The 11,998-nt window shown below is 41.4% G+C and overlaps 1 protein-coding gene across 1 annotated transcript; it reads left to right on the top strand.

The window, feature by feature from the left end:
* The first annotated feature begins 5,287 nt into the window (after positions 1-5,287).
* LOC124268242 (SKI/DACH domain-containing protein 1-like) lies at positions 5,288-10,688 on the top strand. Its single transcript, XM_046703282.1, has 3 exons — positions 5,288-5,429; positions 5,613-5,762; positions 10,261-10,688. Exons 1-3 carry the CDS (start codon positions 5,288-5,290, stop codon positions 10,686-10,688), a joined length of 720 nt encoding a protein of 239 aa, XP_046559238.1.
* Positions 10,689-11,998: the final 1,310 nt, after the last annotated feature.

The following is an 11,998-nucleotide window of genomic DNA, read 5'->3' on the forward strand; positions in this document are numbered from 1 at the left end:
ACAAAAAATACGCCACTGTTAGAATATCATTGAACCTAGGAAGGAACGGACGCGTTTAGCTCTGGCACTGCGTCGAAAGTATATTTTCTCGGAAAAGGGGATGTTTGCGTGACTAGAACAGTACTATAGGTATACAATTCACGCAACAGTTTAATCATAATACTTTGCTCATGATACTAAAGTGCACGCACAAATATCAACAGAACCCGCAAACCATTTGCAGATACAGAAACTTTATTTCTTCTGAGATAAGAATCAGAGATGGACAAACAAACTCAAACCAGCTGAATTATCCAATTCACCCTGACCCCCAAGCATCGACTGCAGCAAAACTCAACAGCCGAGATGTCGCCATCTGAAAAATATAGATAGGCTACAGGTGAATGAGCACTTTATTTCACACAACATGTGCATTGTTTTATGATAATACTGGTGTAATCTTTGCTTGTCTTGGAAATGGATTACGGAAAGCACTAATTCATAGCCTATCCTGCACGTACATGTGCTAACTAAAGGCGGTAAGATATGTTTTTCATAATGATAATTCACAACATTAACTTACCGGGCTTATTTTCTACCGTTGATGAGAGCCTGCAGGAGAGCAGCATCAGAAGACCCACTGCTGGTGCTGCTACTGCTGCCGCCGGTACTGATTGGGACGGGGATTGGGATGGGGTAGTCCTCGGAGGACGAGGACGAGGACTGGGAACTGCCCCCACAGCTGGAGCAGCCGGAGGACCCACCGGACGAGCTAGAAGAGGACGACGGAGAGGAGTGATGGTGGTGGACGATGATTGTCTCTTCACTGCTGGAGCTGCTGTAGCTGCTGCTACTCTTGCTACTGCTGCTGTGGCGGCGATGGCGACGGTGACGGTGGTGGTGGTGATGATGGTGATGGTGGTGATGATGATGGTCATGTCGTCGACGATGTCTGCTGTGATGATCAGCAAATGCGACAGCGGCGATGACTGTAAAAAATAAATTTCTTGGATTCTTGGATGTAAACGATGAAAGACAAATATTCATTTTACTCCATGGTCTGAAGAGTGTTTTCAATGAAAGATAATCAAAGCATCGGCAATGTGAACATGTTCCTGTATAGTCTCTGGTGCTAAAGGAAGTAGTCTACAGTCAGGCTTTGCCATTTGTGAATTCCAGTGTTTGTGTAGCATCACGTAACATGTACACGCTCAGTCGTTGGCAGATGCTGTGATAGTGCCATGATGGGAATGTTGTGAAGAACAAAATATTGGCTGAACCTGTATCTCGAATACCACGATATCTCGAACCTTTGGGGTATAATCCTTCAGGTTCGAGAATGAGGACATTTCTTCAAAAAGAAATTTCTGCCTTCAATTTCCTTTCTGGCTCATTCATTGAACTATTACAGTTACACCGTTTTTTTATCACAAATAAACGTAACTTGAACAAGATATAATGTATCTTCACCTTGTTTGGGTGAGGTGAGGTGAAATTGGGTTTAACGTCGTGCTTGAGAATATTTCGCTCATATGACGACGTGCATGCGTGTGTATGTGTAGGTGCAGCTGCTTGTACTAGCCCAGACTTCAGCTGGTTTTATAGTGCTAACCCACCGAGATACCATGCCGCAGTGAAGCATGTATACCCCACTCAGATACATTATACTGACTCCGAGCCGACCAGTCCTTGTACCCATTACTGCTGAGCGCCAGGCAGGGACCCACAAGTACCATATTTTAACGTCTTTTTGGTATGACGTGGTCGGGGATCGAACCCGCGACCTTCCGCTCTCCGGGCGGACGCTCTAACTACTACACCACGGAGGCGGTCCACCTTGTTTGGGTTGGAGGGAAAAGGCTGGCACAAAGTCAGATTTAACTAAATACAGTATACTGCTTTTAAACTCTAGTTTCTTACTCTGTCAGTTAAATTAAGTTATGTACCTCAATTAACAAGTATATGGTTTATCTGGGTAATGACCCAAATATACTGTCTTCGTTTGACAAATCGAGCTAATCACAATGTCAAAAACGTGGTACAAAATAGGCACCGTACCATGATACAGACCCGTTAAATATTGAAATTATTCGATACTATGAAGAGACCTCAACTTGTGCTTCTGCTTTTAAAAGGATATGTATATGTATACACGTTGGAACATGTACAACTACATACAAACGACATACTCACCCACGATAAGAACAAGAATCAGAGTAATATGTCTCATCGTTGATGCTGAAGGTGTCCAGAGTTGCCGTCAGAGTTTGTGATCGTTATGACTAAGGTGAAAAGCCTTCTCGTATTTATATTTTTACATTTTTAACTGCTCACAGTTACTCATCACTACTTTCTTCATATTGTCTTTAATGTTTTCTTTTATCTTAACAATTTATGTACACAAGATAGTAATTATATATAATCTGTGATAATTCTGCAACACTGCCTGCAGTTTCGATGCCGTGTGGTGCCTTTGTCTCCACAAGATACTAATCTCCCGTAGACTGCTGATAGGGCAGGTCAAAAGCTATTGACCTGACGCCGTTTCTGACTGTGTGTCACTAGGTCATACTTGGTTAATGGGCCTGATTGGTAATAAACATATACACATTTGCCGGGATGTGGAACGTTCACTTTTAAGACTACCATCACACACCCTGACCAAACAGGATCAACGCGATACGTAGAGCAGTTCTTTTCGGGGTATGAGTGAGTGAGTGAGTTAGGTTTTACGCCGCCTTTGGCAAATATTCCAGCAATATCACGGCAGGGGACGCCAGAGATGGGCTTCATACATTGTGCCCATGCGGGGAATCGAACCCGGGTCTTCGGCGTCATAAGCGAACGGCTTAGCCAAATTTAACTTCACAAATTACAAACATCATCAAAACGTTACTCAGCTGAAAACATTCGTCGGGTCACTGCAAACTGAACGTCCGAAAACTGCCGTGATACCTGTGTCCAATCCATCCCCATCGAATGACCGTTCATTTCAGCCCCTAAACACTTTGTTGCCGGGAAGTTCAAGTTGATAAAATATAGCACTCAATTCAGATTAACTCTTACACCTTGTTTCTCGTATTCAAATCTTGCTTGTGAAATAGGATCTCCAAAAGAAATTGCGATTAATTGCGAAAAAGACTATTGTATCTACACTGAAGCCAGGAGATACTGAAGTATAAGGGTTGTGCAGTCATCTATTACTATTAACTACTTAGCGGTATATGCGTTGCCGTGTGAATGGATTTCTTGTCCATCACCTGATTGTCTGGTCACTGCAGATGCCACCATCGCATGAGTACTGCTGTGCTGTGTCAGACAATACAATCATACATTTGATGAAAATTGGTTCCCGTTCCGAAAATCTGGTGCCATCGCTGATTTTCCGCGATTCCTTCATATGCTTTTCACCACTATTTTGTGATCTCGTCGGAAGGTCCAGACCTGTCATTCTTAATCGCTGATGTTTGATATTTACGACAACAAACCTATGACACCCCTGCACCCCAGCATGTCGAGAAAGGGGGACTGCTTTGGCGCCAATACGAAGATACGACCAACCACTGCCCTAACATGTAATGCTGTCATGAACCATAGCCTGGGAAGCTGACCCACACATGTCAGACACACTGGGCAAATGTGTATTCTTATGAATTAATGTCTTCCTTTGTACAGGGGAAAGGGTCTAAGATTTAATGCGTATGCAGACTTAAAAGACTTATTTTTGTTGTCGCAACCCCGTAATTTGCCTGAAACATTTTTGAAACTATGTTGATGATTATCAATTTGAATTGTATGTGTAATCTATTTTAACATGGAAAGTAATTTATCCTTTTAAACTGTAATGTATATATTTGTATTGCATGATGTTCATTGCATTATGAAGATGAAGCAATTTTAAGATGGAGGTCGTTGCCAGTAGGTTTACAAACTGACCACGGAAGGATAACAATATATGGATGAACAACTTCGGATGAACGACGTTTCGGTGTAGGTTCTAACACCGCTGTCAAGCAACTTCTAAATGCCTCTCAAACAAGTTCAATTGAACAAGCGGGATAAATTATTCAATGACGCGTTGTTGTGCAGGAATCGAATAAGTTACAACACATGTATGTCCAAAGTGATGAAACACATAAATACCTTGGTTTCAGTGAAACCTTGTCGTTTGAAGTCATTAAGTAATGGAGGGAAGTACACCAATACAGCAAAAAGTGGTGACCACAATATTATAAAGGAAAGTTAAAATGAATAAGTGCTAGAAATACACAGTTTGGGAGTATAAGAAAAACTGCTTATTATGAATGGATCGTATTCTCAATAGCATAAATGTGGTTTAAACACAAGTAAATATGCATAATACCACACAAATATGAGTATTACCTCACAAATACACTAGATATGATATTATAGTATAGTATTAACAGTGTTATAGTTTTTATAGTAAACGTTCAAGGTTACCTGTGTTACACACCTGCACGCCTCCGCGGGTGGTCCTACCTGTTGTCTTTGTCGTGGTGATCACAGCACGTCTTCTGTTATACAATCCCTCGTCAGATAAAATATGTTATGTGTTATAGAGATTATCCGCCCATGCATAACTTCCCTATTACTTTTTATAAAAGGCGGTGTAGGTGAGATGTTTGTCACTAATCTCAAGGTCAAAGGATCACCATGCATCAGGCGTCTTTAGTTGTTTTTGTGCTTGTTGGTATGTATTGTGTATCATCCTGATTATACGTGAATCAGAATACAAACTGAAAGTAGAAACAAATGAAAGAATATGTGCATGTACATGGTGGCTAGATTAACCAAATAAGAAATAGCAATTCGATGGTGATATCGATGGATTTGACATTGGTATGATAATTGTGTTTTGTTCCTTAAATGATTCGGCGAATGTTTTCACAACCTAGTAACGTTTTGGTTTCGCTTGTTATTGTTTGGTCAAATCCAACTTTCATGTGTACTTTTTTTTGTGTCCGGCCCACAACTGGTTATTTTACAAGTATATTTGTAATTGCTTGTGTGACAATGTATCTGAGAATGAATATGAATGAACTGTGATAATTCAATTTATTTGAATGTGGATATATCAGAATTTAATTGAATTGCTGAAATATTAACTATATTTAATAGGTGTTAATTAATACTCAAACAGATCATTGTCTTAATCCTTTTTAAAAAGAAATCATACGTCATGACAGAAACTTTTTTGTGATGTTTGCAGTGATATGTGCCGTGTCTTACGCGCATCATCATCACCACCATCACCACCGGCATCACAAGCACCATCATATGCGACATCATGGTCATCACCATCATCACCACCGCCATCGTCATGGTCATCACCACCACGGGCACCATCATCACCATGGTCACCATCACCACGGGCATCATCACCATGGTCATCATCACCATGGTCACCATCATCACGGCCACAGACATGGGCATGGACATCATCACCACCATCATCATCACCACCATCACCATAGTAGTGGCAGTAGTGGCAGCAGTGGCAGCAGTGGCAGCAGTGGAAGCAGCGGAAGCAGTGGCAGTAGCGGAAGTAGTAGCAGTGGCAGCAGTGGAAGTAGTGGTAGCAGCAGTAGCAGCAGTAGTGATAGCTCTTACAGCAGCAGTAGCAGCGGCAGCAGCGAATACAGCAGCGGAAGCAGTGGAAGCGACTACTCTAGCGGCAGCGGAAGCAGTGGAAGCAGCTACTCAAGCGGCAGTGACAGCAGCTATTCCAGCGGCAGCGGAAGCAGTGGCAGCTACAGTTCTGGGTCAGGATCTTCGGGATCTTCCTCTGGGTCATCCGGTTCCTCAGGATCTTCGGAATATGTTGTGGTCGAAGATTAGAGCGGTTGCTCTTCATGTCGGTGTAATCTGCAATATGTAGTGCTTTCTTCACGTCACTGTTTACAAGTCCGTCATCTGTACTTTCGGCTGTTAAAAAATGTGTCTTTGGATGCAGATATGCTTACGGGTTCAAATTCAGAGACAAAATGAGACAAGAAGATTCCCTGTACGTCTTGAGATGTATAGTTATATTGATCATTTGCATATTAAATAAAAAGGAAGTTAAAAGGACATTTAAGGGACAAATAAATAATAAATAAAAGAACTAATATGCACGATGTGTCATTCATTGACAGTTGATAAGTGATTGCTGAGAGATTTTTCCATCTCCCACTTTTCTAATATATCTGGATTGCTACTTAATTGTTGCCATCAAACAACATCTACCTGTTGAATATGTGTTGTGATTGTGTATGATTGTTATGACTGTGAACCGTGAAAGTTGTTCATGTATTAGCATCTCCACCTCTTTGTTGAACTGTGATTTGCTTTGCTCAAATGTATCTCTCTATTCTTAACTAAATGTAGACTGTTATCATTGTAATCTGTTATAGAACTGTTATGACGCATTATTTGTTAACTTGCCTCAACTATGAGAATAAAATCCTTACACTACCAAAAGATGTTTTCTATATTAACATGGAAGTCATCCGTGAAGATCTGTGGACAGACTCTCTGACTTGGTTGACGCATGTCATCGTATCCCAACTGCGTAGATTGATGCTCATGATGTTAATCACTAGATTGTCTGGTCCAAAGTCGATTATTTACAGACAAACGTGATGTAACTTGAATATTGTTAAGTGTGGCGTTAAACAATAACCCAAGCCCCAAGTACTTATATAGAAGCCCAAGCTCTGTGGCAAACAAAGAAGGTTGATTTATCCACTCCGCGACAAAAGTCGTGTTTCGAGTCTCTGCTATAGAAATTTTGCATATCATTTAATGTATGAATGAAAGATGTTGCCATACTTTTATCAAACTATATCGAAAACTAGTTAGAGAATTAATTAATGATAAAATAAATCGTTGATTTATGAACATCAAAGATGGTCGTAATGGTATATTTCCTTTTAGTGGTAAAACAGTTTAACTGTAAAACATTCAAATATTACACGCGGGCCGTTAGGACAGGTGCAAGATAACCTGTTTCGCAAATACCAAGGCAACATGACGTACATGAAACTAGCAAGTCCGCGCTGGTTTAACACTGTTCTTGTTGGACGTTTTTCATTTGACATCGTTTGTCTCTGAATCACAACAAAAAATTGACACAGCGAGATAACTATCAAGGAGTGAGTGAGTGAGTTAAGTTTTACGCCGCACTCGGCAATATTCCAGCTATATGGCGGCGGTCTGTAAATAATCGAGTCTGGACCAGACAATCCAGTGATCAACAGCATGAGCATCGATCTGCGCAATTGGGAACCGATGACATGTGTCAACCAAGTCAGCGAGCCTGACCACCCAATCCCGTTAGTCGCCTCTTACGACAAGCATGGGTTTCTGAATATCGATATTCTAACCCGGACCTTCACGGGTAAACTATCAAGGAGCAAGTGTGATACGAGCCCGCTGTGTATCGCGAGGAGAGACTATGGTCACTTTGACCGTTCAGTTAGTGAGTGAGTATGGATTTACGCCATTTTTAGCAATATTCCAGCAATATCAGGCTTCACATTTTGTGGCCACCTTGGGAATCGAGTCTGAGTCCTCGGCGTGTCGAGCGAACGCTTTAACCGCTAGGCTATCCCACTTCCCCAAACTCAACGTTGACCTGATGATAGGGGGAAGAAATAGTCTTGACGTCTTCATTAGTCTCCATATTCCTCCAGCTTCTTCGCGTCCAAAACTTAATTAAGAAAATAGCCAATTTTTTTATCGTAACAAAATATATCAGATGTGTTATAGAGGTTGTAGGAATTGTGTTTGCATGATTTCAACATGGGCAAGTCTTCAACTAAAGCCAGTAACCGAATAGAAGACCAGTAAAGGAAAGTGCGAAGCAAAACAGGAAGTCCTCTGTGATATTCTCTTGAAGTTCTTAAAATCAGCGTTTTCATTCCAGTTGTACTTGATCAGGTCTTAAACCCAAACTAAATTCAAAACTTAAGAAATCTGACGAAAGGCTAGTTATCAATGTTTCGGAAATTCCCCATAATTATCTGTCAACGCGTACGGTTTCGGTGACTGCAAACTCTGTCATTTCCGGTGGTGGCTAGTGGGTAAGCGTTCGCACGTTACGCCGAGAACCCGGGTTCGATTCCCCACACGGGTACAATGTATGAAGCCCATTTCTGGTGTCCCCCGCCGTGACATTGCTGGAATGTTGCTAAAGCGGCATAAAACTAAACTCACTCACTCATTAACATCTTAGATGCGACCAGTACATGATATATTGGCAACACTGTGTGTTACTTTATATGGACAGAGATGCCTTGTTGTGCTTATGCTGATTGCATTTGGGCAATAAGTTTTTGAAGTTTTGTTAATATTTGACAGTAATAAACCACCCATAAACACATGCGTATAATGTGGAGGGAAACATTCTGTGGATTCTGCTGGTAGTAATGTTGTTTGATCGGCATTCTAGAAGTTGGTGAGTCAACAAATGGAACATACATCTTTATGGATGACAACTTCTGGTTTATTGCGTTAAGCGACGTTTCGATGTAGATTCTTACATCGTTATCAAGCTAAAAGTGAGTACAACCAAATGGTGTCTTACGATTATGCAAAGGGTATACTTTTCTTAGCATTTGGTGAGTATCAGTTCACTAGCATTTCGCTAGCGACCCGTGAAGATCGGTCTTCAGCAACCGTGAAGATCGGTTAGAATTGGTCGTCAGCAACCCAGACTCACTTGTTTGAAACATGTCATCGTATCCCAACTTCGTGGATCAATGCTCATGCTGTTAATCACTGGATTGTCTGGTATAAACTAGATTATTCACAGACCGCCGCCATATAGCTGGAATATTGCTGAGTGCGACGTTAAACAACAAACAAACAAATAAAAACAACAGCATAAAGAATGTAGAATAAAAAAAATAAACAAATACCATTGTAGTACATGTACTTGCATGACGTCATGCACAACATCGCTGCTATGGTAATCCGTGCAACATCACAGACTTCAATGTCCGGCCACCAGAGAACACCTGCTGAGATTTGACTTACGTAATACAAGAGTCACGACGTATTACGCAAATTGGTTGCATAACTAAATAGTTGTCATTTTTTTTGAAAGAGTATATAAAAGACTTGAAGAAAAAGTACAGTCATCAGTAGCTCGACATTTGCTTTTGATACCAAACATCACCTTCTTTGTTCACAATGGGAAGATTGACATTGATGCTTCTCCTGCTCATCGGTAAGTAGTACTTATTTGTAATCAGTAAGTATACTCAGCATCATTAATAAAGGGTCACCTTGCTATATAGGAGTGTGTTATGTTTTACGCCGCGTAAAGCAATAATCCAGCAATATCACGACGGGGCACACCAGAAATGGGCTTCACACATTGTCCCCAGCGTGACGAGCGAACGCTTTAACCATTAGACTTCCCCAACGTCCCTGCTATGTAGAGATGATAACTAGATCCAATGGCAACGAGAGTATGAATATTTTGACAATGTGATTAACATTTGAAAAACATGGTGGTAATTCTTAGGCCACACTGGTAGGATGCTTTCATGAACTTGAAAAACTGGTATCTATAAAAATAGCAATGGATAGTACATGATAGAAAGCGATGGAAAATGCTTCAGCGTGATTGAAAGTGATGGAAAAAATACCATCGACGAAAAAGAAACGCAAAACCAGTAGTTCAGCCCATGCTTAGGAAATTCATGGCAAGTAATAGTCAATGTGGGTGCAACATTGTTCATTCCTATTGCAAAGGATCTTCACTCTGAATTTCTATGTTATTCTTGGATAATGACGCTGGGTGTATTGACAGGTATTAGAATAATATCGATACTGTTGAGATAAAGTGATTGTTAACGTCGCGTTCGCGATTGTTTTACTCAAATAGCGACATGCATGCTGGTGGATGTGTTGGTGTGGGTAATTCAAGCTATATACTGCCAGCCACAAAATTACATAGGCATCTCACTCAGGTATAACAAACGTGATCATTCGTCACCACTCGCCCCTTTCCGTAACCTGCAAGAAGCTATTCGGCCATTCGTGACCAACTCGTGTTATTCCGGGACAAGCCGAATAGAGTTTACGGAAAGGGGCGAGTGGTGGCGAATGGGGCCGTTGGTTTTGATATGGTAATTCCTCCGAAAGCTCATTGAGGGGAGGACCTCAGTTGTTTAATATAAAATAATAAAATTTACCTGACTTTCTTGATTCCAAACACGAAAATAAGTACAATGTGTTTTCTTTTGAAGAATATTTTTCTTTCTTTTTCAGTGATAACATCCATTGTCCTTGCACACGAGCATCACCGTCGTCATCGTCACCACAGACATCGTCACCACCGCCACCATCACCACAAACGTCATCACCACCATCATCATCATCACCACTACCACAGCAGCGGCAGTAAGGGCAGCAGTGGCAGCAGTGGTAGCAGCAGCAGCGAGAGCGAGAGTGAGAGCGAGAGTAGCAGCAGCAGCGAGGAGATCATTGTCCACCATCATCACTCTTCTCCACCCTCTTCCTCATCTTCTTCCGGTTCATCATCTGAGTCGTCTTGTGGATGCGGTGGGTCTTCAGAATCTTCCGAGTCGTCATCAGAGGACTACCCGGTCCCTCTCCCCATTCCCATCTCCCAAGGCGGCAGCAGTAGTGGCAGTCACTCCAACTTCCTTCCCATCGTTCTGACAACAGCTGGATAAATATTGACCGGAAGTTCATGTTTGAGCATTGCAGTTTCATACTTGCAGTGGGGACACCGATAGCAACAGCTATTTAGATCTTCATGGTTTATTTGTACAAGTAATGGTCCACTGTTGTTTCGGGTCATGTTTTTTATGGGATAAAAAAGATTTCTAAGCAACTGCATTGAGTGGTTTATGATAAAAGTTCACATGTACATATTACACTTATGATGGCACATTTAACTCTTTGCTCAGTAAAACTAGTTTTATTCAATCGGTTTAAATTAACGTATGCTGTAAAACTTTCTGAGAAAATGAATTAGAAGATCGTCAAAGGAAACGAACGAAGAACAAAACAGTTTGTCGATTGTATTTACAACTTATTCGTAAGAACAACATTGTAATTTCTTAAAATGTACAGATCCAGAAAGATCCATCGTTGTACCTGTGTTGAAATGTTACATTAAACCTGTCTAGGTATCGAAAATGTGCCTGTGCTTCGTACATTCCAGGTTCTTTGCTGCAATATTCAGTAATTTCTTATCAATTTGTAAAATTGACTATGCTATGTCATGTTTTGTCATAAATGTAGAAATCAATAAATATGCCATTGTAACATTTAATTTCGTTTTGTGTATTTGTTACCACAAGATCACCGCAACGACTACCCCCCCCCCCACACACACACACAAACGTTAACACACACACACACACACACACACACACACACAGAGGCAGTGTGCATACACATCCGTCTGCGGTGTCATGCACCATGAAATGCTAACAAACAACAAGCAACATACATACCATACATATTGACCACAACTGAAAAGTAAAAAGTAAAGTAGAAATAATATTTATTGTCCAAAACAACAACTCCCAGTACTGTGTTTGTATATATTGCCAAAAGAATATTCCTTTCAGATTGAATCTTCAGTGGGAGCATTGCCGTTTTCCTGCAGGGGGAAGAACAGGGCAGCGTGAGAGGGCCATTGAAGCGATTGGGTTGAATTTTGGCTATGGGCTGACCGCTCTTTACGGGGGCGGTGGGGTAGCCTAGTGGTTAAAGCGTTCGTTCGTCACGTTCGATTCCCCACATGGGTACAATGTGTGAAGGCCATTTCTGGTGTCCCCAGCCATTATTTTGCTGGAATAGTGCTAAAAGCGGCCTAAACCCATATTCACTCGTCACTGTACTAAGTAGGTATCAAAGAAGTCGTACGTTATCACCTATAAGGATAAAGCCCGGTCCAATGCACAGAAATCGCTCTCGCGTACATATCCAGAATGTCACACGTGTGGCGCACACCTGCCACAGTGTTCCGCTG

Source organism: Haliotis rubra, unplaced genomic scaffold, assembly GCF_003918875.1.
Source record: "Haliotis rubra isolate DU_JTF1 unplaced genomic scaffold, ASM391887v1 Scf137, whole genome shotgun sequence".
Lineage (NCBI taxonomy): Eukaryota > Metazoa > Mollusca > Gastropoda > Lepetellida > Haliotidae > Haliotis > Haliotis rubra.